Source organism: Notamacropus eugenii, chromosome 5 (assembly GCF_028372415.1).
Source record: "Notamacropus eugenii isolate mMacEug1 chromosome 5, mMacEug1.pri_v2, whole genome shotgun sequence".
NCBI lineage: Eukaryota > Metazoa > Chordata > Mammalia > Diprotodontia > Macropodidae > Notamacropus > Notamacropus eugenii.
The window spans coordinates 337,321,368-337,349,018 of NC_092876.1; the positions used below are offsets into that span (position 1 = coordinate 337,321,368).

The 27,651-nt window shown below is 35.9% G+C and overlaps 1 protein-coding gene across 1 annotated transcript in view; it reads left to right on the plus strand.

Moving 5' to 3' along the window:
• The window catches only part of OSBPL11 (oxysterol binding protein like 11), a 90,526-nt gene that overhangs the window by 14,720 nt on the left and 48,155 nt on the right, over positions 1-27,651 (plus strand). Inside the window, exons 2-5 of the mRNA XM_072613731.1 lie at positions 283-351; positions 22,760-22,935; positions 23,942-24,021; positions 24,991-25,173. Coding sequence (XP_072469832.1) covers positions 283-351; positions 22,760-22,935; positions 23,942-24,021; positions 24,991-25,173 — 508 coding nt within the window. The remainder of the gene's footprint in view (positions 1-282; positions 352-22,759; positions 22,936-23,941; positions 24,022-24,990; positions 25,174-27,651) is intronic.

The following is a 27,651-nucleotide window of genomic DNA, read 5'->3' on the forward strand; positions in this document are numbered from 1 at the left end:
CATTGGCTTTACCTTTGCTATATTTTTACAGCCATTCCATTAATATAACTAAGCTTTGTTTGAAAAATGCTGATTTAAGTAAAGTTCTGTGGCTATAAGTTTTGTTAAACTTAATGTCTGATTTTTAAAAAACGACTTTACACTTTTCTTCTAATATTATTTGAGCCATTTATAGACAGTACAGCTGACTTTGGCTGTTTTCACAGCTGCATAGTATGCTTCTTGGGATTTCTTTTGGTTTTCAGTGTTTTATGGTTGACTCTCTTCTTATTTTTGAAACAGTGATCACATGGAAAATGTGTGTGGCTATTTGATGAAGTATACCAACCTTGTCACTGGCTGGCAATACAGGTAAGTTTTGTTGTTATTTTGTATCAATTTTTTCTGCTTATAAGATAACAGAGAAAGGGTAGTGGGATTGATCATTTTTATATATTTTGATGGTTATTCACTGTGAGGATAGGGTCAGCAATTTCAGTGATGTTATTCTAAGACTTCATTTATTTATTCCCTTGCATTCTGCTGTGTGGTAGTTTTTTTTTTAATGGATGTGCAACCATCTTTGTGCAACATTTTGCATGCCACACTAATATTGCATAGATACGTATCTTTTACCCCTTGAGAAACCACTCCTGTGATAGATATTGATAAGGGACGACTAGGAGGAAAGGATTATTTGAAGAATAATGAACTCTAACTTTAAAGTTCTACTTTTTCTATAAAACTGACTATATCCCCAAGGTCTAATAATCAGATGCCCATTGTTCTACTATTATAACTTGATTCTTTTGGATTTGGAATGTCTTTCACTGAGAATTCCCTTTCTCTCTCTTAGTAGTGTTGAATACAACTATTCACAACAGCTTTAACAATTTTAATTTATGTAAACTTTCTTACTAGAAGACTAAGATAAACAACAAATACATTTGTATGCTTGATCTGTAAAAGTGGATTGTAACCGATGCATCTTTTTATGCACTTGTAGCTTCGCATATTCATCATCAGAAATTCATCTTAGTTCCCCAAATTTTTGTTTTCTGAAGAGCTTTCCATTCTTGCAAATACTTTTGTCCATATTTCAGTATCCTTTATATCTTCATCAACAAATCATCTTCAACTTTAACATTCTAAACTTTAATACCCTCAAATTTCCATATATGTAGCAGAAGAGAAAAGGAAAATTTTCTTTTGGAACTGTAAGTCAATCCATTCTATGATGCCTATTTTTTTCTTCTTTCCATTATACAATAAAGCCTACATTTTACTTTCAGTACTGTCTTCCTTTTCTGTTTCCTTCTGGACTTCCTTCTTTTTCTTCCTTATATTTTAAAAAAGTTACAATTCCCCCCTTCCCTCCCCCCCACTTTTTTTGGCGTCATTATTGCAAACCTCCCCTGCCTCAACTCTTCCCCTTTTAAAAATAGAGAGAAAGAAAAGCAAAATCCTTGTAACAATTAATGTGGTCAAGCATAATGAATCCTTCCAGTAGTAATGTCCAAAAAATTATCTGCCTCATGTGTGTCTCCTCTCTGTCAGGAACAGGCTAATACGTTTCATTAAAGGTCCTTTAGAGACATGGCTGGTCATTGACTCGATCTGAGTTCTTAGTCTTTCGAAGCTGGTTCTCTGTACAGTCTTGTTATACCTGTGTAAATTGTTCTGCCATTGCCTACTTCACCCTGCATTATTGGTTCCTTGGATTCTCTGAAATGTCTCTGTCGTAATTTCTTATTGTGCAATAATACTCTATTATATTCACACACAAAGTTTATTTCACTACTTCCCAGTTGTCCAAGAAGCATTTTAAGACACTCCTTCAGATTCTTCCCTTTTACTTACCCTCCTACTTCTTTATCCTCCCTTTTCTCTTTCTTTAACCCCCTCCCATCCTCACTTATTTAACCCTGTTGACTTTGAAGTATTTTTAAACTGTGTATGTATGTGTTCAGTCTGCCTTTGTTCATTTCAGAAAACTGCAATTCATCTGATGCCCACTTCACCCCACCCCTTCCTCCATGTTTATATAGTCTTTTTTTCTATGCCTTATTTTTGAGAAGTAGCAAGTTTCACCTTCTTCTTCCTTTTTACACTAGTGTATTCTTTTTCCCTTTTCCACCTTTTTTAGGTCCTCAAAACAGAATAAATTCATTCCCTCAGTACTCTGAAGACTTTATGGCTCTGAAAAGACAATGGTTTTTTCTCTCCCTGATTCTAATGTTAACATTTAAGAGATAGAGAAAGCTAACACCAAAGTTAGCATAATGAACAAGATTTGATGACTTATGAGATGAATGAATGAATAAGCATTTAAGTAAAATAAAACCCTTGTGACAAATATATATCATCAAGTGGAACAAATTCCTGAATTGTTCGTATCCAAAAATGCATATATCCTCTTCAGTATATCACCTGTTTTGTTAGGAGGTAGGAAGCATAATTCATCATTAGTTCTTTGGAGTCATTATAGGTCATTGCATTGGTCAGAGTTCTTAAGTGTGTCAAAGTTGTTATAAGGTGTTACATTTGTCTGTGAAGTGTTTGCTTGGTTAATTTTTGTAAAGGTCTAATACACTGCTGAAGAACAATGTATTCCTTTCAGTTATTCGGTAATCATCATAGACCTATAATAACTAACTTTTCTAAAATTCTGTTCAGAGGCACCTAGGTGGCACAGTGAATGATAGGGTACTAGTCCTAGAGTCAGAAAGACCTAAATTCAAGTCCTCCCTGAGACACTTACTATCTATGTGACCCTAGACAGTTAACTTCAGTTCTGTCTGCTTCAGTTACCTCAACTGTAAAGTGGAGTTAATAATCAAACTTACTTCCCAGGGATGCTTTGAGGATCAAATGAGATATTTGTAAGCTCTTAGCACAGTGCCTGAAATATAGTAAATGTATAATAAATGCTTCTTTCCTTCCTTCTTTTATCCTAAACTGCTTTATTCTTTATCTTATTGGATTTATGTAGATCTGAAAGAGTACATTGAGGAAGTATAGTATTATAGGAGTACAGTAATATAGTAGTACTCCTTAAAAGAGTACAGTATTATAGTTTTACTTCCTGTGGTTTAACTTATTCTTTTATGCCTTTTGATATAGATAGATTATAATTTTCTGTAGTGCCTTTGAGCTAATGTAGTTTCCCTATTTGTGTCTTCTAATCAAGTCTTCTACTGTTACCTTATCTGTCATGACTGTCACCCCCCAATTTTGTGAGTTCATCTGCAGCATAATAGATTTCTCTTCAGTCCCTTCTTAAAAATCTGTGTGAATCTTTATTTCAAGTGAGTTTCATGAAAACAGCATATTGTTGGATACCACTTCTAAAATTATTTTGTTTTCCTCTTCCATGTAATGAATAGATTCATCCCATTTACTTAATAATTATGGATATTTTCTATTTCCCTCCATCCTATTTTTTCAATGTTTTTGTCTCTTTTATTTATAACTCCTTTCTTATTAAAAAGAGAATGATGTTTTCTGTACTCGTCATCTATACTTGATGTAGTCTGCCTCTGCTCCCTAAAGTTCTTCCCATTTTTTTTCCTGAAGTTCTTCTCTTCCCCGTGCTGAAACTCTGATCGAAGGTTTTTGCTTTTCTCTTTCTTATTAAACCTCACTTTCACTATCTATTATCCGAGGTTGTAGTTTATTTTGTTTATCACCAATCCTTCCCTGTATCTTCCCTATTATTTCTCTTCTTTCTTTTAGTTCTCACTTCTTTCCTAGGTAAGTTAAAGGTAATACACATTTTTGTGTTCATATTTGCCTGTGTTCACTTATGCACTGTCTACACACATACCTTCTATATCTAGTTAGAAGGTTAGATAAAAATGAAAATCAAATGATGTCTGCTTATCCCACCTCTTCCATGTATAATATTCTATTTACAAAGCCCAATTATGTCAAATAGTAATTTCTAATTCCTCATTTCCTCTTTCTTCTTTGGGCATTCCTTTTTGCCTCCTTTTTTATTACTGTAGATCACAAAACATAAATCACCCCCATACCCACTATCTTATTCAGCTTCCATGTATGAGCCTTTAAGAAACTGGGGTTCCAAAAAGGACACTTGTTTCTTCCCCATTAGGTTATAAACAGTTCGTCATTGTGTAGGCTCTTCCAGTTGATTGAATGTATTATTTACCTTTTTGTGTCAAAGTTCCTACTCAGTTCTGGCATTTTCATCACAAATTCTTAAAAGTTCTCTTTTTCATTAAAGGTTCATTTTTTCCCCTTCTAGGATTATACTCAATTTGACAAGTAAGTTTTTCCTGATTGTAAGACTTTATCTTTTGTCTTTTATAATATTTTGTTCCAAGGTCTCCTCTCCTTTAATAGTGGCAACTGCTAAGTCTTTGTGTGGTCTTTGCTTTGGTTCCTTGATTCTTTCTAACAGTTCAGAGTATTCTTTTTTTTTTTGATAAAGAATGTCTGGATTTGGACTTTGACATTCCTAGGAGTTTTAATTTTAGGATTTCAGTAGGTCACAAGTAGCTTCTTTTTATTTTCACTTTGCCTTCTGGTCCTAATGATCTATGCAGCTTTCATTTGTTATTTCTTGAAATGTGGTATCCAGTTTTCTTTTTCAGTCAGAATTTTCATGTAGTCCAGTCATACTTAGATTTTTTTTCTCCTTGATTTGTGTCTCAGGTCATTTGTTTTTTTATTAGAGATACACCTTACATTTTCTATTTTATTTTCCCATTTCTTGTTGTTTCAAAATAATTTATTTCTGTTCAGTCCATTCTAATTTTCAGAATCTGTTACTTAAAGTTTTTTATCATCACCACCAACATTGTTATTAGTAATAATGACAATAATAACCGCTAGCATTTGCAGTGTGTTTTATAGATATTATCTCATTCAATCCTCATAAGACAGGTAAGTGCTATAATTATCACCATTTTACAGATTAAGAAACTGAGACTAGGACAGGTTAAGTTATTTCTCCAGTGTCACACAGTAATTATCTGATACTGGGTTTCAACTCAGGTTTTCCTGAATATAGGTCAGACACTTTATCTTGTACCACCTTGGGCCTTCTGTGCTAAATAAACTTCATTCTCCTTCTAAGTCTTTACTCTGGAGCACTCGTTTCTTTTCCATTTCTTTCCTCTAGAGCATCAGTCAGCAAACTGCTGTTGCATGGCTTGTTTTTTTAAGGTTCAGAAAATAAGGATAGATTTTATATTTTAAAATAAAATTTTATTGTACTAAAACATGTAGGCTCTGTTCTTAGTTGAAAGGCCTTACTGAAAACTGGTGAAGGGAAGGGGGTGGGGCAGGCCGGATTTGGCTTTCAGTCAGTAGTTTGCTGACATCAGCTCAAGAGCTCTTATTTTATTTATGTCATAAAACTCTTCATTTCTTCTAGGAATTCTAATTTTTTACTAAGCTGTGTGGTGTTTTGTTTTTTTTTTTTTTTGCAGTTTTACCTTTAGATGTTGTGGAATCACTCACTTTTTTGTTTGTTTATTTATTTTTCTCATTTCCAGAACTGAGACTTTGTGTCAGGACCATGTGCTGCACAATTCTGCAAGGAATTATGTGGCCTCTTTGTTCCTAATCTGTATTGTCTAGAGTCCTACTACTACTTCCTCCAGACCTTAAACTCAGGGACCTCAAGGGTGGCTCAATACAGAGAGCTATAGACTCTCAATGTCCTAAGAAGTCTGTGGCATAGTCTGACTTTGCAAGTGATACAGCAGCAGGCTTGACCTCTGGTTGGAGCTCCATCAGATAGCTGCTGACCCCACAGCTTCTGTTGCTATGTTGAAAGGATCAATGTGAGACAGCTGTAGACTCACTCCAGATCTGTAGGAGCTCCCTGTCCAAGGTACAAAGCTGTAGTGTCCAGCTGCCCAACTGCAACCCCTCTTCAGTGTTGTCGGATCATGGCTAGTTTCCTCTTAACTAAAATGGGAAAAGGCACCCACTATAGTTTGGCCTTGGATTTCTCTGTTACCATTTAGTCTAGTATTCTTCCTCAATCTTTCCTGGAGTAGTGTGCAAGAGATCTGGGCTGTATTGTTATTCTGACCCTGTCATCTTTCTAGTTCTTGTATTTGAGGATAATACACCCTATTAGAAGTCAGAGTGGTTGTAAAGAGAAGCTGACTACCAGTCCACTCCTGGGGAGCCCCTGGATGTCAGGACAAGTTCTAACTACTTTCTTATAATCTCCACATCTGTCAAACTGGTAGCTTTTTCTGATGACTATATGGCCTGCCAGCTAGGATTACTTTTCTTAGTGTGCAGTCTGTATTTGACTGGTTCTTACCATAAGAGTAGGTTATTGACCCTGATCTATATCCCCCATTGCCTTTTCCACTACTGCTACTGATAGTGAAATAAATAGAATATTTCATCCAGATTGTCCCAAGCTTGTGGAGGCAACAGTGCCAGTGAGGAAATGACCAAGGAAACATCACATGATATGCATATTTCAGAGTTTTTAGGAGTCTTCTATTAGTGCTATATCACTAAGCCACAAGTTTCATAAAGACAGCCTATCAGTAGGAATAATGTCTTTATTATAATTCTAACAGTGCAACAGGACAGTGAGGGATATTAGAGCATGTCAGAGAATAGAAAAGGTGGAGAATGTTCTGTCCACACTAAAAGGACAAAGCTTCATGGGAGCAGATAGACTGCATCAGACAGAGTGCCATTTCACTAATATTTCTGGTATCATGTTCCTGACCTCCACATAACTCTTTCCTTTAATCTTACTCCAGCTCCAGTTTCCTACTCCTTACCTTGGTATAAGGTGTGAAATGTTGGTCTATACCTAGTTTTGCAGCTTTCCAGTTTTTCTAGCAATTTTTGTCAGATAGTGAATTCTTGTCCCCAAAAGCTTGGCATTTTGACCTATGTGAAACACTAGATTACTGTAGTCATTTACTACAGTATATTGCTTGCCTAATCTATACCACTGATCTACTACCGTTTCTTAGTCAGGACCAGATAGTTTTGATGATTACTGGTTTGTAATACAATTTGAGATGTTGTACTGCTTGGCCACCTTCCTTCACATTTTTTTTTATTCTTTTGGTATTCTTAATCTTATGAGTAATTGTGCTGATCACATCAAATCCTGGAACACTACAGGTACTTACAAATTAGTTTTACTATTATATCTCACTCATCAATTTTGGGAAAAAGGAAGTGAATAAAAGAAAGCCTATCCTTAAGGTTATAATGTGTAATTTAATGAACAGTCCGTTTACTTGGTATATAAGTATGTGTATGTTGGATAGACATTGCTGATGGACTATGAGTTGGGCTCAATTAGAAAGGAAGAAGTATGTGGACTAGGTTGCATTAGGAATATTGTGCAGTACTTAAGTAATCCTAAGTTTCTTTCTGAAACAAAAACACATCTTTAGTCTTCCAATGAGAGGCAGTGTGCACAAGATAGAAGGTTGGCCTTGAAGTCAGGAAGGTCCGGGTTCTACCTTTAAAGTATACTAACTGTAGGATCATAGACAAGTCACATAACTGCTCAGTGCATTAGGGAACCCTTTTTACACTGTAGGTTACAAGATGAATTGCTGACCTGCATCATGGTTTGGGATTTGGCACCAGAAATTTCTCCCTTTGAAGAAATCACTGTGTGGACCCCTCAGAAATTCTTCTGCCCATATTATTGGAAATAAAGACTAAAATAATCTCAAGGATCAAAATTTATGGTGACCCAAAGAGCCAATGAAATGAACATTTGATGGGTGAAAATAGGCTACAATGTATTGCCAACGAAGACTTGTGCAATATTCTGCTGACATTATGGTATGTCTGCTAGGCATGACACATTATTCTCCAAAGAATTGAAAGTGCAGAGAGCAATGAAGAGTTACATGGCAAATGTGAGCAAGCCTTAGCAAATGATCATTGAGGAACTTTAAAGAAGCACAAGAGTAAAAGATATTATCAGGTAAATTTTATGACAGGAAGAGAAAATGGGCTGGTCACCTGACAAGGGGTGACATATGATACCCTGAGTATCCCAGTGTCCTTTGAAATCAGGAAAAAGTGAAGAAATCCTTAGCATATCAGAAGGGATCCCATGTGGTAGACCTATGGGATAACATAGACAAGACACTGGACAAATGGCTCATTTACATATATTTATTTGTGGAAACAGGATACAATTAGTGGAGTTATGATGGCAATTTAGGACTAGGTCTTTGCCATTTGAAAATGGAGAATATTGATCCTTAGTAATAAATACAGATCATTAAAGGAAATAGTAGAAATTATGCATAATGTCGCTGCAGGCTATGAAAATCTAGTACTTAATAAGACATGACTAGTGTCTAGAATTAGATGTTATATCAACCACTGCCTTTTATTAACTGACATGAAAAATTCTTTTACTAAAATATAGACCTCAAAACTGCCTGGAGAAGTCACCTAGTAAACTGTACTGGAACCAGATCATTATCACAGACCAAACTGTTGCCCACATTTGCCTAGGCCTTTCTTTCATAAAAACTTAACATTTTAAATAGATGTTGGCAGGCCAAATACAAGTTACATGGAACAAGAAACTTTATAGGGACATAGAGGAAATAAAAATCATATGGGAATAGGAGTGAGTAAATATTTTAGTTCTCCTTTCTGATATTGGAGTTATAAAGATGAACTTTATATCCTAATACTTATTCATGGAAAAAAAAGGAATTATTTTGTCCACCCTTACAATAATGTGTAGGACATGAAATATAAAAGAATAATAGACAAGTGGCTTTGTCCTGGAACTGTATCTCAGAAAACGACATAATAATGGTTAACATTTATTTTGTGCTTTGAGGTCTGTAAAACCACACACACACACACACACACACACACACACACACACATGCAGACACACGCACACACATACAATTTGGTCATTGATCTATTGAATTATTTTGGAACTGGACTGATAGCTGCCTTGACATAGCAAGAATTTTAGTTAACAGTTCTGATGAGTTATAGTAATTACTTTGGGACCTTTCATTTTTCTGATTCACAGCTCCCACTCAGGTTGAATAACATTGTCCATCAAGGGTTAGCTCCTCTTAAAAGCATTAACTTTCACAAGGCTCAAAGCAATGATTTTAGTTCCGGGATTTGTCAGTCTTTTCAAGAGGGCTTAGGCAACAATAGCTTAACATTTATATAGTGCTTACTATTTGCTGGGCACTATGTTAAGCATCTTACCATTGTTACCTCTGAGAAAGGAATTTCATTGTTCTGCTTCCACAGCAAATAGTAAAGAAACCAGCCCCCTCCCCATGTGGGACCCATCACTTTCTACTTAGTGACTAACCATCCAGTGAGGGAGTTGGGACTACATACTTTAGCTGTGGACTCTGACCCGAAGGAAGAGGGCTTAAGAATTGAGAGGTTAACAAAAGGACATTTAAAGCAAGAGCCACTAGGATCAAAGTGTGCTTGCTTAATGAGCCTTATTAATATTAACTGACACACCTCACGTGAAATTATCCCTCCATTTTCTGAACAGGTCCCATAATCTGGGAGGGGAAACATGTATGTAATGGAAGTATCAGAAAGGTGATAACTGAGGAGTATGGACCAATCCTGACTGTGTCTACCCTATGACCACCCTAACAGTATTTAAAACCTGTTCTTGCTTCTGTACTGTGTGAATGTTCTTTGCGAATAGCACCCACTTCCCGGGACGTGTAAAATAAACCACCTTCCTCTGCTCACTCTGTCTTTGAATTCTTTTCATGAGAATGGTATGTTTTTAAAATTAACTCATTTGATCCTCACAGCCACACTGAAAGGTAATGCTATTATTAACTCCATTATACAGATGAGGAAACTGAGGCAAATAGATTAAGTAAGTTGCCATGGGTTATATAGTTAGTTTCTGAGGCCAGATTTGAACTTTGTGCTGTGTCAAATTGAGATGGATGCATCTCTTTCACAAAGACTTCTATGGAGAAGCCTAGAAAAGAAAGTCATCTAAAATTACTTTGGTTCAGATCTGGGATATCCAGCTGGATTTATTGTTGATGCTGAGATGGCTCAGGAGAAGAAAGTGAGGTTGGTGACCTTGCATAGCCCTCCCTCGTTCAAATCAAAGTCAACCGCAAGTCATGTCATCATCTTGATGTCATGGTCCTCTTCAAGAACAAAGGACAGGCACAACCTATGAGTGAGTAGCAGCTCCTCTCCTCCCTTCCCCTAGTGTTCCAGCCAAGGGAAGGTACACTTGTTGGCCAAAAGCTGCCTTTGTTCCTTTTCAGTTTACTGGCTACATCTCTTGCTCGAAGATCAAGCCTTAAACCCAATTCACTCTGGAGCCCATAGGCTAGACAAGTCCCCACCCACCTAGCACAGAGTGAATGTAATAACCAAAAAGTAATTGTTTCTTTTTTACCCAGGAACACTGAGGGATTTCCCCTCCCAGTTTGATTTTTTTTTTATTAAAAGGGCCATCCCTTGAGTAACTTCAAGAAGCCTATTCATTGAATGGGTGTATCTCATTCAAAGTGAGAATGTGGTAAGACCTTAGCATAAAAGGGCCAGGGTCACACCTTGCATCCTGGGCCATCTACAGTTGTCCTGATGAATATCAGGCCACTGGACCCAGATGGCTCAGGAGAACACAGTGAGGTTGGTGACCTTGCACAACCTTCCCTCACTTCAGATCAAAGTCAACTGCAAGTCATGTTATCATCTTGATGTTGTGGAACTCTTTGAGAATAAAGGACAAACACAACAACAATTGTTGATGCTTCCTACTCTCCATTTAAATCTTTAAATAAAATTCTCACAAAAAGTTATTAGAAAAATAACTTTAAAAATCTAAATAACAGATGTAGCCCTTAAGTTGGATGGTCTTTCCTATTCCTGATTTCCACGAGGAGCTCACTTTTCTGATTCATATGAAACAGTAGTAGTATCCCCCAAGAATTGTCACTAACTTCTCTTATAAACATTCACTGTCACTAATTACAGCTTAATGGACAGAGAAAGGACTAGCATCTGATCCCATAGAGAGTTAAGACCCATATAGTTCCCATGTTTTATACAGCTGCAAGAGGGGAATCCACTTTCTGTCTCCTGTAGCCACCTTTATCTCCCAACAAGTGGTGGTCTCTCCCCCAAGATTTCTTCACTACTTTGCTGGATCAGCTTTCTTTGGCTTCAGTGACAGCAGTACTGGAACTTTGCTTCCTTTAGCTCAGTTATTAGCATGCTGTCTTGTGTAACTCAGATCCTTTGCTGACATTTCTGCAATTGTGTAACTCTCCAGCAGATGGTGATCTTTACTTGCCTATGCCAAGGAATCACTTCTTTAACCTCTGGCCAGTATGGAAGCAAGCATCCTAGGCCAGAGTGTCTCTGATTGAAAAACAAAACAAAACTTTTTCTTCTGTATCTCGGTCCCATAGCACCTATCCTTCCATGCCATAGCACTCTTGGGGATGCTGTGATTCTATTCCCTTCTTATGCCATTTAAAAGAGACTTTTATCTTCAACCCTATACTGGTTAGGGGAGATTTAGGATTTTTTGTCTCCTTGCATCAGCGCTCCTTAGCTCCTTTAGTTTCGTAGTTCAGGAGCTACTTCTTCCGTATTGGTTGTCTTATCCCACATTCCCCTGTTTTCCTTCAGGGTATCTGGGTAGGCTTATTTAAATTATCTCAGGACCACTTTGGGACAGAGCTTCTAGATTCTAGAATCTAGAAGGAAGGGGAATGGAACTGAACTAGCTGAACTGAGGGAGAAGATTTGTAATCTTCTTGACACAGATAAGGTAAAGATGGTAAAAATTACCCACCCCTGGGTGTGAAGATTAGATTGTAGGGCTTGGTCATAGGCCATGAACTTTAGCTCCCTTTTTATCCTGGATTTATCTTTTCAGAAACTCAAGTTGTCAGGCCATAAGTTTGAATATCATATACCAGATAGGAAAATACATACAATTTAGCAATCTTGTTGCCAGGTTCAACTGATTTTTTTACTTTTCCTGTTTTATGGGATCATAAACTCTTATATTTAGGGCCAGAAGAGACCTTAGAGGTCATTGAGCACAACTGCTTCATTTTACACTTAAAGAAACAGGCCTAGAGATAGTAAGTGATTTACTCAGGATGATTCAGAGCAAGGCTGAGATGAGATTTGAACCCTGGTCTTTCTGATTCCAAGTCAGCCAGTCTACCCACTTCATGCTAGCTTCATAAAAAATCTTTAGCAAGCAAGTAAGCAATTCCTCTCACTTGTGACTTTCTTGAGGTTGTTTGCAGGCAGTTCAAAAGAAATGAGTACAAAGAAAAACAACACACAAGAAAATGGTGATCAAGGGAGCAAAATCCCAGAGGATTCTGAGTATATTGGGCCTTCAGGAAGGGTGCCTTTTCCTTTGAAACAGGAGATAAGTAAGATAAGATGAGTGAAGATATAAAGAAACTTTGACGTAAAAAGGTTGGAAATTGAGGTAATTATGTCTGTATCTCTCAGTAAAGAGGGATGTGAAATCATTTACTGAGAAAGAAAAAGAAGGCACAAGATGTGAGGAATGTGATAAGGATGTACAAAGAGAAGTGACAATCACCATTCTTGTTTGTACTTAACACACAGGCTTTCTCTTAAATTGTCTTTTTCTTAGACAATTTTTCTTAGAGTATGTATGTTTATAAATCTATTCTTCCCTTTCTCCAGTTTGTTATCTTGGGAGTAGCTAGGTAGAACAGTGGATAGAGTGTTGGGCCTGAAGTCAAGAAGACTCATCTTCCTGAGTTCAAATCTGGCCTTGGATACTTATTAGCCATGTGACCCTGGACAAGTCACTTAATCTTGTTTGCCTCGGTTTCATCATCTGTAAAGTGAGCTGGAGAAGGAAATGTCAAACTACTCCAGTATCCAGTAACCAAATGGGGTCACAAGAATTGGGCATAACTGAAAACGACTGAACATAAATTGTATATTTATATATATATATATATATATATATATATATATATATATATATATATATACACACACACACACATGTATTTGTATATATATATTATAAACCTAATGTGTTACATTATATACCATCATAATTAATCACCTTATTTCTCTATTTTGTTCATTAAATAAATCCCTTTCCCATGACTTACTGTTATTGGACCAGTGTGAGGAGCTTCCATATGCTGTCTTTGCTCTACTTTCTTTTTATCTGAATTTCTTATCTTTTTTTTAAACATTCTTCTTCTCTTCTTCCCTCCTCTACTTATCAGCCCCTCCTCTACCTTATCAAGCACAATACTGACCTAAGACTTGTTGAATTAATTGGAATCACTCCAGGACACAGGGATGAGGAACCTTGATATTATTATAAAAATAACTTATTGTGCTTTTAAAAAACATCACTGTCACTTTCTAGTAACTGTATTCCTTCCTATACGATTAGCACCTCTAGTTTGAGGACTTGCCAAACCCTTTTCAGGGCTGCTTACCCACCTTTGGTATCCAACTGGCATTAAACTTTGACCTGTGTTTCCAAGAAACTGTAGCATGCACAGTGATCACACTCTGGCAAACCAGTTAAGCAGATGGGCTAAATCAGGTTGAAGGTAACTTATGGGCCACAGACCCATCGGTGAGTTAGGGGCATATCTACCCCAAGCACGTGAAAACTCCCAGTAGAATGGCAGATGAGAACAGTTTGTTCCATAGTCCATGAAGGTGACAGAAACAGATGGTGTAGAGTGCTTAGAGTGTGGTCAGGCCTTGAAGATTCCAAGGGCATCTACTGCACCCTTGGCCATTGCTAGTTTGTCCTGACCTTTGTCTTGCCACTGGACTTCAGTTACTTTGGGAGATTGAGGCTGAAAACTTTGGGCAATTTGACTTCCTTTAAATTTAATTCTCTCACAAATCAAGACATCACTCTGTGGTGTCATTGGTCCTCTTTGAAAACAAAGGATGGAAAATCTCCTTATATTTCTCCCCACACTCCCCAATAGAATCCTCTCTTTTAATAGAAGAATTGTGGTTGTGGTTTGTCCTTCATTCTCAAAAAGAATCATGACATTAGGGAGATGCAGACATGACTTGCAATTAACTTTGATTTGAGTGAGCTAGGGCTATGCAAAGTCACCAGCCTCACTTTTTCTTCCAGAGCCATCTGGGTCCAGTAGCCTGATATCTGTCAGGACACCTGGAGATGGCCCAGGATGCAGTGGGAAACCTTGACTCTTTAAAGCTAAGTTTTTTTTAATTTCTCACTTTGAGTGAGGCAACACACATTTAATGGATTTTAAGAATTGAGTCAAAGGATGGCACTTTTAATTAAAAAAAAAATCAAGCTGGGAGGGAAAGACCCTCAGGGTTGCTGACCAAAAGAGAAATAGTTACTATTTATGTTCACTCTGAGCCAGGAGGGCCCAAAAAATAACCATTAAATGGTGCTTGGGCAGGGACTTAGTGCTGTCCAATCCAGGAGATCCAGAGTGAATTGGACTTAAGGATTGGTCTCTGAGAAAGAAATTTATCCAGTAAACCCCAGGTTAACTAGGTAGCTTTCGTCCATCAAAAATTCCCTTCCCTTGGTCAGAACACCCTCAGGTAAGGGGAGAGGAGAGGACAGGACAGAGAAGGCAGGAGAGGATGAGCTGAATTGCTCCGCTGGAACTGGCCAGCCAAGTCCCTGTTCAGGCAACTCAGACTACTCACTGGTTGTGGTTTGTCCTTAGTTCTTGAAGAGGACCATGACGTCAGGGAAATAACATGACTTGCAATTGGCTTTGATTTGAGTGAGGGCTGTGCAAACTCACCAACTGACCTTGTCTCACTATTCCTTTTTCTAAACCTATGAATTAACTAAAATGTATTCACTGATCATTCTGTGCCAAGCCATGAGGTACAAATAGCAAATTAACAGTCTCTGCTTTTAAGGCATTCATGTTCTCTCTCTTTTGTAAAATAATTTTTATTGATATTTCTGCTTCCTGTAATGCTACAGTATCCCATGTATTCCTCTCCTTCTTCTCCTCCCAGAGAACAATTCCACATAAATAATACTTTATAGAAAAGAAAAAAAAGCACAGCTGATTGATTGATACATTAAAAAAGTCTAAAATTATGTGCAATGTGTAACAACTATGGGTCTCCTTCCTCTAAAAGGAATAGATTGGGGTTATGTCTTCTCATATTTCTTCTTTCAAATCCTAATTGTTCTTTATAATTTTGTTATTTTTATATTTTGATTTTTTTGGTGTGTAGTTCTTTCCATTTACATTGTTGTAGTTAATACGTATATTGTTTTCTTGGCTTTGCTTACTTCACTTTGCATCAGTTCATATGGATTTTTCCATGTTTCTCTGTATTCATCCCACCCAGCATTTCTTGTGGCACATAATATTCCATTATATTCATGTACCATAATTTGTTCAGTCATTTCACAATTAATGGGTATATGCTTTGTTTCCAATTCTTAGCTATCACAAAAAGTGCTGCTCTAAATATTTTGGAGTATATGGCGTTTTCTTTCTTGGGATAGTCCAGTAATGTAGTCTCTAGTTCAAAGGGTATAGACATTTTAGTCACTTTATTTGCATAATTCCATATTACTTTCCCAAAAGTTGTACCATTCATAGCCTCATCAACAGTGTATTAGTATGCCTATCATTCTACCTTTCCAGCATTGAGTATTGCCAGCAAAAACACAATTGAGTCAATTAATAGCTTCAGTAAAGTTGTAGGCTACAAAATACTCAGAAATCCACAACATTTTTATGTAATACTAAAACATAAGAAACAATATTAGAAAGGATAAACCCATTCCAAATAATTACCAAATACATAAGATATCTGCAGATAAACCTCCCCAAGCACACAAAAGACTTGTATAGATTCAGTTTACAAAGTGCTCCTTGATGAAATAAAGGATAACCTAAATAAGTAGAGAAATATTCAGTGCTCATGACTGGGCCATGTCAAGATAATAAAAATGACAGTACTTCTAAAATCTGCACTTTTAATGCTAGATTAGTCAAATTATGTGGAGGATACTGTACAGAACCTGATTAAAAAAATAAAAAAGATCTAGAATATCAAGAGAAATGATGAAAAAAAAGTAAGGGTAAAGGAAGAAAAGTACTTCCAGGTATTAAACCATATTGTAAAACAGCACTCATCAAAACCATCTGTTATTAATTAAAGAATTGAGAGATAGATTAGTGGAACAGACATGGGAGATTTGGAAACAATAGAACTCAATAACCCAGTGTTCGATAAAGTAGAAGACATAAATTACCTAGGGAAAAATTGCCTACTTAGCAAAAACTACTTGGAAATGTGGAAAGCTTTCTGTCAGAAACTAGACTGAGACCAACAACTTACACCCTGTTCCCTAGTGTGTTCTAAATGTGTAAGATAATACTAAAAAAAATTAGAAGAGCAGAAATACCCCTTACAGTCATGGGTATGAGATGTGTTCTTAATCAAATGAAAGATAGAGGTAATTACAAAGATAGGATGGATAATATTGATTACTTCAAACTGAAAAGTTTCTGCAGAGACATTAAGAGAGAGAGACTAGTAGCCAATCCCCAACAGATAAATTGTTCAGAAAGGATCGGAACAAACATTTATCCAAAGAATTACACTGTATTCATAAATGAAAAAATACTTGAAACCCCCAATAATATAAATGCAAATCAAAACAACCTTGAGGCTGTACCTTCATACCCTGCAAACTGGCAAATATGGCAACAGTCAGTGTTGGGGGGCATTACTGAAAAACAGGTGCACAGCAGTACGTTGCTGGAACTCACACTCTAAATGAGTCCACCACCTCTCCACCCAGAAGAAGGGGAGATGTGGGCAGGTGCAGCATCCTTCACTTTCAGTCTTGAGAAGTCCAAGTCGCTGCATGGCCAGAGACTGGATGTCTTCAGTGGTGTTTTGCTTTACATTATTGTAGTCATTGTGTAAATTGTTTTCCTGATTCTGCTCCCTTTACTTCAGCTGTTACTAGTCTTCTAAGATTCCCTGAATTCTTTATATTTGTTTTTATTATGGGACTTTAATATTCTATTGTATTCATATGCCACTAACTGTTCAGTCATTCCCCAGTCCATTGGCACTGCCTTTGTTTCCACTTCTTTTCTACCACACAAAGGACTGCTATAAATATTTTTGTACATGGGGGACCTTTTCCTGTGTCTTTCACCTCCTTCAGATAAATGCCAAGGGCATCAAGGGACACAGTATATTTGCTTTTCTAGTATTATGCCAAATCATTTCTCCAAAAGAACTGGCCCAATTCATGGCTTCAGAAGTGTAGTGCATCAGTGTGTTTGTCTTGCCATAGTCTCCTTGACGTTAACAGTCTTCTTTGCCAAACCAGTGAGTGGGAAGTGAAACTTCAGAGTTGCTTTAATTTATATTTCGTTTATTATATTTAGAATGTTCGTTCATATGGATGTTTTATGTGACTTTTTATATTTGCATTTCTTCTTTTGAAGATTGCTTGGGAAACTTTTTACATTATTTTTTCTTTTATCAAAATTTTTGCTCTTATATAAAGATTTTAAGGGTTAGATAATTCCCTTTCTGAAAAATGTCCTTGATGTTAATTTGCTAGTTTCTTTTTTCTCTGAAAGGTTTTTGCCATACATAAATTGCCTCATTTTCTTAAATTAGTTCCTTGAAGGTAAGAGTTGCATCTCTCCATAACACTTGAAAATTATAATTTAAAATCACCATTTATTTATCATTCAGGTTTTAAAAGTTTCTACCCAATTTTTTTTTATTAGTTAGGACGTAAGTGGAGAAAAGAGAGAATCCTCTGCCTTTTTTCCCCCCTCCCTCTCACCAAAGTGGGAGTGAATGAAATATCCCATTTAACTTAGGCTTTCCTTCCTGTGTAGATTATGTGTCCTCATATATTTTTAGCCCTTCTGCAGCCCAAATGGATTTTTTTTTAAGATTCCAAATAAAGGTCACCCCCTGTATTGCATTTTTTCCAGGCAAAGATTTGTTGTGATCGAATTACACTCAGGCTATTTAACAGTTCCTTGGGCTATTCCCAAGTAGATCAAGTACACAGTTTTATTTAACATGAGCTTCTTTGCCATCTATAGAACTCTCAGACAAAAGGGAAAAACACCTAGGAATGTTTCTAAAGTGGTAATTTACATCTATCAATGCTAGCACATGTTCATCTTTTCAGCAAATATTTTTGTGTATCTCTAGTTTGTATAAGGCACTTAGCTTAAGTCCTTGGGGGATACAATGTATGAGCATAGTTTTTGCCTCCAAGGAACTTTAAATCTATTTATTGGGAGAGATGAGACACGAACAGAACACTAGAATATGAGGTGGAAGGTGAAATTTTAACAAAACCTGTGAAAGTTCAGAGAAGGGAAAGAGAAGAGACAGTAGGTAAACTGACTCTTGAAGTCTGAGCAGTAATTGGTGGAGCAGAGCTCAGGAGGATTCTTATACTTAGGAAGGGAACAAAACAAGCTTGGTTTGGGGCATATTGTGATGGAGATACCAACACAACAACTACTTGATAATTTCTCCCTTTAATGTTTTTTGGGGGACTAACTGCCTATATGTAGTACTATACCACATAATTGGTACATTTGATCACTTTATTATTATTAATATAAAATGCAATTTCGTGTAATACTATCTCATTCAGAGATTATTTAACATGCCTTGCTTCCTAAGTAGATGACAGAATTTGTTAAAATTAAAAGTAAAACCTTATACCTCTATATGGTATGGTATATATGGTGCTAAGTTCATAGTAGTTCTACAGGAAGTAATATAGCTGGCATTTTTGTAGTGCTTAGTTTTCAAAGAACATTATTTATTTGGGGGTTTGGGTTTTTGTGGTGTTTTTTTTTAAGCACAGAGGCTTAAAAAAATCAGTTTCAAATTCTCTCCCTTTCTCTCCTCCCCTGCCTTTTTAGAAGGCAAGAAGACCAATACACAGTACAAATAATGTATAGTTAAGAAAACAAATTTCCATATTAGCTATTTTTGCACCTCTCCCACCCCAAGAAAGAAAGAGGAGAAAAATAAGCTTCAGTTTATACTCTAAATCTATAATTTCTCTTTCTGGAAGTGAATAGCATGTTCTATCACAAACCCTTTGGTATTGTAATGGATCGTTGTGTTGAGAAGAGCTACTAAGTCTTTCAGAGTTGAATTTCTTTGTAATATTGCTGTTATTGTGTAGATTGTTCTCCTGGTTTTCGCTCTGCATGAGTTCACATAAATCTTCCCAAGTTTTTCTGAAACCATCCCCCTTCATCATTTCTTACAGCACAATGGTATTGCATCACACTCACATACTATAACTTACTCAGCCATTCCCCACTTGATGGGTATTCCCTCAGTTTCCAATTTTTTGCCAACTACAAAAGAAGCTTCCATAACTTTTTTTTTCTGCGTATGAGTTCTTTTCCTCTTTCTCTAATCTCTTTGGTGTATAACTCCAATCAATGATATTGAAAGAGCATTATTTGTTAAAACAAAAAGCTGGAAGCAAAAATGTACCCAATGATTCCCCAGTGATTATTTAAATTGTAGTATAATAATATAATATTTTTGTCATGTAAGGAATGAGGAATATGAATAATTTGAGGAAATATGAAAAGATTTATATGAAGTCTGCTAAATGAATAAAACAGAGCTGAAAGAACCATATGCACAATTAACTCAAGAAATAGAATAGTGTTAGTGCCATACTAGCAAAGTTCAAGGACATATCCTTCCTTTTTAATTAATTCTTCTAATAATCAATAAACTTTTTAGGGAATGTACTTTGTTGCAGGTGGGTAGGGATGAGGGGTTGTTTGAGTGTTACTTGAAAAGTATCTGTTGTGCCAAAATAATGTATTGATTACATTAAAAAATTTTCATTTAAACCATATAATAAGCAAAGTAAGTTTTCCCCTTTTTATAGATGAGGAAACTTTTTGAGAGAGGTTAAATGACTTATCCATGGTTATCCAATCAGTAAGTTTCAGAGGTGGGATTTAAATCCTGTTGTCTCCTAACTTCAAATGTACTTTTCTTTCCTTTACACCATATTACTTCTCTAAATATTTGCTCTTCCCTTCATTTACTGGTACATTCAGTGTCTCTGTACATCTCTGGGTGTTTATGATTTTCCATTTTATTTTGGCCAGATTTTGGACAGTGAACAAAAGTCTCCTCCATCTATTTCTAAAAGTATCTCTTGGCTCTCCCCCATCTATGGAATTTCAACTTAATGCATAATTTCAGTATAATGTAGTATAAAGAGAACAGAATTTGAAATATTTGACTTTAAATCCTTGTCTTCTCTAGTCTTGGCCTGTTTTATAACTGCCAGCTTACCTCATTTAGTCTTCTAATGGACAAATCAGTACATCAGAGATCTTTTATTTTGGGTCCATAACTTGGTAGATGTCAGAAGTCCCATCTTATAACTTACGACTTTAATGAGTTGCATGTCACAGAGAAGATTTGAACAGCCAGGGCCTTGTGACTCCAAGTCCAGTACTCTAACCAGGACTCTTTCTTTTCTTGATTTTTTTTTTTAACTAGTGCAAAGCTTAAATCAGTTTCTTTGTCAATATTCTTTGTCAATAATCAATTATCAATAATTATTAGGTGTCTTTATGTGCCAGGCATGATGCTAAGCGCTGAGATACAAAAAAAAAGAAAAAAAAAAAGACAAGACAGTTCCTGTCCTCATGGAGGAATAGGGGAGATAGAATGCAAATAAATAGGTACAAAGCAAGCTGGATTGAATACAAATTCAACCTGGATTGAAGAGGGGTTTGAAAAGGTTTGCTGTAGAAGGTGGAATTTTAATTGAGACTTAAAGGAAACCAGGAAGGAGGTCAATAGTTAGAAACAGAAGAGAAAGCGTTCCTGGCATGGGCCACAGACAGAGAAAATGCCTGGAACTGAGTAATGAACGTCTGTCTCACTGGATTGAAGAGTACTTATTGGGGAGTAAGGTGTAAGAAGATTGGGAAGATTAGAGGGAGTTAGGTTATGAAGGACTCTGGAGAGCTACTGGAGTTTATTGAATTAGGGAGTGATATGATCAGACCTGCATTTTAGGAAAATCGTTTTAGTGGCTCCATGGAAGAGGGATTGGAGCAGAGAGAGGCAGGAGGCTGGCAGATACAACACCATCTATTGTAATAATGCAGACATGAGATGATGAGGGCCTGTATTAGAGTGATGGCAGTCAGAGAATGTTATAATGAATGGATGGATTATTCCCATTTAATTTATAACTAGAAATTCTGCCACTTAATCTTGTTGGACGGCTGTTTATCTCCTTTATGATGAATTTAGGGGAGCAATCATTCTTTGAAAGACCATGAGTTCAAATCCCATCCTCTACTTGCTATGTGATTTGTGGAAAATTAATTTTTCTCTTTGGCCTCACTTTTTTTATCTTTAAAATGAAAGTGTTGGATTGGATTAAAGCCTCTTCTTGGTCTAAATATAATTCTTGATCATCGGCCTCTTCTATTGTCTCTTTCACTAGTACTGGGATTGAAAATTGTGCCTTCTTAAATTACTGACCTTTAAAAATTGTGTTGTGCCTTTTTTACTGTAACTTTTGCAGCCTTAGTAATGATAAAATAAATACCTATATGGCACAGATTTTAAAAATTCCTGGTGTATGTTTATCAGTACTTTTATTGATGCCTTTTGTTGTTATACAACATTCATTTCCAGATAATTCCCCTCCCCAGAGAGCCATTCCTTATAACAAAGATTTTAAAAGAATCTTGGGAAAAAAATTACTTTGGCACAACCAACTAACACATTGACCATATCTGACAATATATGCAATTTTGTACATCCATAGTATTCCATATCCATATCTTATATCTTTGTTGAAGGGAGGTGAATTTTTTCAGCTCTTCTGGAAATTGATTAAAATTATGCAGCATTCAGTTTTATTTTATTACTCTTTTTGTTTATGTTACTGTCACCTACTTTTTATATATACAAATGTATATATGCATATGTGTATGTGCACATGTGTATGTGTGTATAATTTTCCTGATTCTGTTCCTAGGTGGTCAGTAAATCAATCCACAAAGCATTTATTAGGGCACTTACTCTCTGCAGTTCTTTGCTACCACAAAAATATTGTTCTTAATATCCTGATTATAAAGGCTTTCTTAAAGGCACCTAGTTGAGACAGTGGATAGAGGAAGATCTGAGTTGAGGTTTAGTCTCAGATACACCTTAGCTATGTGAACTCAGGCAAGTGTGAATTAGTGTGCTCTTCTTCCCATAGCCTGTCTAACATTGACTATTTCTCAATCTTTTGTCACTTTTCCCCATTTGCTGAGTTTGAGCAAAATCTTAGTTATTTTGATTTGCATTTATCTATTAATGTTTTGGAGCAAACTTTCATATTTTTTTGTTTCCAATTTTTTTGAGAACCCTCATTCCTATCCTTTGACCACTTAGCCAGGAGAATTTTTTAAAGAATTATTAAAAAGTTATCCTTATTGCTTCCTACCTTTGTGTTATACCCCAGCTGACTGTTTACTTTACCCAGTTCTCTCCTCTGTCCTTTTTTTTCTCATAGCTTAAGAATCCACATGTTCTGTTAATTTAGTATCCTTCCCCATTGGGAAATTTGTAGACATCTTTTCCCAAATACTTCTTAATGTTAGTGGACTGTACTTTAGCAATACAGATAAGACATTTTATAGAGAAGCTCTGAATGTTTAAAAATCTAGATTCCTCATCATTATAGGTTTTTCGTTTTAAATAATGAAGCTGGACTATTGGAGTACTTTGTGAATGAACAATCTAGAAATCAGAAGCCCAGAGGTACTTTGCATCTAGCTGGAGCTGTAATATCCCCCAGTGATGAGGACTCTCATACCTTCACTGTAAATGCTGCCAGCGGGGAGCAATATAAACTCAGAGGTAGGAGATGAGTGCTTAAAGTGAAAATTAATGTGGTGTTTTTCCTTTTTCACTTGAAGCCACTCCTACTTTGTTACTTTGGTTTGTTGCCCTTTTTTTGTTTGTTTTCCTTTGTCTTTTGGAGAATAGAAATTAATGAATTATTAAGCTAGCTATGGGAAGAACATAGAATTCTGAACTTCTCCCTGAACTGAATTTATTCACTGAATAATGAGTTTATAAAATCTACCTAAGAATAAACTACTTTCTCCCAAATTATCATTGAACCAAGCATGTTATAATGTTGTATGTAAGGATGGCTTCCCCCCCAATAGCTTTTGTAATGATAATCTTTACTAAACAATATCCTGCTTATTGAGAAATGCATTAAAATAGAATTCCTTTTAAGTTTTTTTAATTTATGCTAAGAAAATGGACCATCCCTTCACTTGATCTGAGCTGTTGGCCTTCACTCTCTTACCCTAGGACTAATATACATATCTAGAATTCACATGGTTTTAAAAAGATAAGACATAAATCTTGTTTTTAATAACTTTTCATTTGAGAGTAGTTTGTGTTTTCCTTAAATACACATCAAGTGTGTATCTAACACAGCTACTAGGTTGTCCTAGTTGAATATTATCTGAGATCTGAAGGCAACAGTATCCCTAAATACTTGGAGGTGCTTTGTTGAATGCAAAAGTCATATTTGATTTTCCAAAATGTTTTTCAAAAGGAGATTTTCCTAAGAAAAATCACACATTTTGTAACCAAATCCTGTTTTCTCCAAATGTGGCTTATCCACTCTGTATAATATCTGTGTGTGTTCAGAATGACTTTCTGTGTGCACAGCAATATCTAGCTAGGTTGGGTGGGCTTCAGCTTTATTCTGCCCCCTTGTCAGGGATAACTGTTTTTGGTGTTTGAGGATAAAGTTTTGGTTTTCAGTTAGTCATTTAAACTCAAGTGTTGATTAAATTTCAGAGATAGATTTAAAAGTAAATAACTTGTAGGTTGTCTTTATTAGCCACAGATGCTAAAGAACGACAGCACTGGGTTAGCAGACTTCAGATATGTACACAACACCACACAGAAGCTATTGGAAAGGTATGTGAATTGGATTGCAATATTCATTGATGAAATAGCAAAAGAATATGTTTTTGAAGGTTCTCAGCATACTTGAAATGTGAATCACTTACTAATATTTATATCCAATTGAAAGGTAACAATCTGAGAAGAATGAAAAAGGAAATACATCGAAAGATAAACACACGTAGGGCATAACTTAAGTCTAAAATGTACTTTTCATCCTCTTCTAGTTTTTCAAAACAAGTTTGTAATGTTTAGCAGTACCCCAGTCTAGCCTTCAGAAAAAGGCATAAACATTTTTATTTTTATAATAAAAACGTGAATATAATCAGTGATCAGAGAGTTGGAATATTCCATGAAGAAATATTCATTAACATTTGAAAAAAATGTTTATTTAGATTTTGTACTCCTGAATATATATATTTTTTCAGGTATAGTGGTTGAAGACAAGATGTGTTGATTCTTTAAATTTGACATTTCTTGTTGTTAACACCAGTAATTGTAGAGCTAAAATTAAAAGGCATAATGATTTAGAAGATTGTACTGTGAGTCTATGATCCTGAATTTTTACCTTCTCCATTTTCCTTTGTTTGTTTCCATTGCCAGCTCATTATAGGATGTTGCAGTGAAGGTTACTGTATTGTTTTGAATATAGTCAATTTCCAAATATAGTCTTTAACCCTAAAATTAGTTCTCTTTGAAAAGAGGGAATAAAAAAACCATGTACAATGAAAAGTAGAATCAATTATATTCCAGATTTGGGTTTTATTTAAGCCAGAGTTGGGGTGGGGATAGAGGAATATGGCCTGCATCTGGACTAGTATGGGGGCTTCCATTTTGGGTGCCTTAAGTTGTACTATCCACAAAATAATTTTTTTTATAATTCTGAAGTATTTTATGTGGATAAATTCTATATGTATACATGGTAGAGTGAGATTTTGAGGACCTTTTTTGTTTTAAAAATATTTTGCTTTGCTTATCTAACAGAATAATCCTCCTCTGAAGTCTCGGAGCTTCTCACTTGCATCTCAAGGTAGTGGTAACTCTCCTGGTTCACAGAGGAGACCGAGTCAGAATGCCATTTCCCTTTTTAATGTTGGACATTCCAAACTGCAGCCCATGGGCAAAAGAACTCAGTTGCAACCTGACCACCTTGTGGAAGTCAGAGAGGTCAGTATGAACTAGTTAAATTAAAGCACACCAAAGAATATTTGATGTGGTCAGTTATAATGGAAAAATCTTTTCAACAGTTTTTTAAAAGAGATTTCTGGGATTCTCTAAATCATTGTATCCCAGTTAGCATTTTGAGATTATTGGACAAAGGATTGTGAAGATTATTTAGCTATGTCTGCAATTTGGATTTCCTTGCTTGAATTGCCTGCCTTGCCAGCCTGCTATTTTTCAAGCTCAGTGAGAAGTACCAAGAAAAGAGCATCCTATTACTTATACTAATATAGTATATTAGACTTATACAATCTAAGCTGTGGTCTTTTATATGCAAATTCATCCATTAAGAACAGGAAGGAGAAAAAAGGAGCATAACAGGAGCATTTATTGGTTTATCAAGTGTGGTTCCAGGAATCATTGGAAATCTGTGTCATCAGAAGAAATTTTGGAGCATATAAATTTTAGAGAAAGGTATTCAGTTTGCCTATGAATAAGAGCCACCTGCTTTTTCAGCCTACCTTATCCACGTAGCATTGATGAGCATTAGCTGATGCTGCCACCATTCTCCCACTTAGGGGGCCAGGATTATTAGTACTACCTATGAAAGGTGTGGAATTTCTCTGTGCCATGGATATGATGGGAAGAAATACTTTCTTTACATATTCTGAGCAGATGTAGATGTTCTTTGAACAACCCATGGCCCTTTCATTATAACTAAGTATTATAATTTTCTCTGCTATCAGATGAAATTTAGCACTTCCTAGACCATGAATTCTTCTTGATCATCTGCACCAGGGTTAGATATAGTTCATCTGTGCAATGATTGGTAAAGTTATTTAGACAGAACAACTTTCCATTAAATAGGTGTGCAGTTTCTATTTAGGGGAGAAAGTGAGACTTCAGAACATAAGACACAGAAAGTCACCTGACATCATGATGTTGCCTTTTGGTTTTGTTTTTTTGTAAGAATTACATTGTGTTGATATATTTTCCTTCTCTCCTTTTGTTATTTTTCTCTTCATTTGACATATTTAAATTGGGGAGGAGGAGATTGCATGCCAGAATTTTTCAACTCAGCTCGTAGACACAGAACTTAGAAGTTAGGAAATAGTCTTACGGATTACATTGTTCAAACGTAATGATAAGAATGGTGTTGCTGTTGAGTTATTTCGGCCATATCCAACTCTTTCTTGACCCTGTTTTAAGGTTTCCTTGACAAAGATACTGGAGTGATTTGCCCTTTCCTTCTCCAGCTCATCTTACAGATGAAGAAACTGAGGCAAACAGGGTGAAATGGCTTTCCCAGGGTCACACAGCTAGTGTCTGAGGTCAGACTTGAACTCAGGAAGATGAATCTTCCTGATTCTAAGCCCAGTGCTGTATCTACTGTGCTACCCTAAGCTGCCCAGTAAGAATATTAAGGTAATGATACTATTAAGAATAGCAGTAGGGAGCATAGTGCTTTCAGTTTTTCAAAGTGCTTCCCCTGTATTTATCTTATGACCAGCCGCTGATCACTTTGGAAAAATCCTGCACAGATGAGAATTTTTGTTATCTGTGATTTTCAGTTATTTTAGAGCTCCCCCACAGAAATGACTGTACTGTATAGATATTCTTTTTTCTTGATAGTAATAGAAACATTTAACAGTAAATAAAATACAAAGACTTAACTGATCTTGATAGAAATAACTCTCTTGATAGAAACAGAATCATGTAACAACAAATTGATCATATAGGCTTAATTAAGAAGAAATCATAAAGGCATCATGAGATTGTGAGCTGGAGGAAAGCTCAGAAGTTACCTAGTCGAATGCCTCATTATATAAATGAGGAAACTGAGACTAAGAGAGAATAAGTGACATGCTGAAGATCACATAGGTTGTAAATGGAAGAGCCAGGATTTGAAGTCAGGTATCAGACTTCATGTACCCTGTAAAATTCAGTGCTTTTTTTCATTATACCTTATTGCTACCTGAATATTATTAATTAAAAAATTTAGTTATTGAAATTAAACTGTTATTTCCTTAGTAGTTTTGTACATGTTATTTAAAATTTACCATTTGCCTTCCACCATATGCCCTTCCAATTTCTGACTCTCCTTTTTTTTTCTGTTTATCAAATTGCATAGTGTTGCTCCTTATTTGAGAAGAAAATATTCCTCAGGAATTAGGTTATTATTATAAGTAGAGTTAACTTTTAGACTACTGGCCTGAAAAACTCCCTTGAATTTAGAAATTCTTAACCTTTTTTCTTTCTTTGGTAATCTGTTGCAGTTTCTAGCTCTCTTTATTGTTTTTAAAGCCTAAAATCACACATGGAATTACAAGAAAATCAATTATGTTGAATTATAGTTATCAAGAAAATGTTCATAGACTTAAGGTTAAAAATCCCTTTAGTTAATTGCTGTGTCAGGTTTCTAAATTGGTAGTTTTAATAGCATGAAAAAGTTACTAAAAACTATTCTAAAAATACTTACTCTGA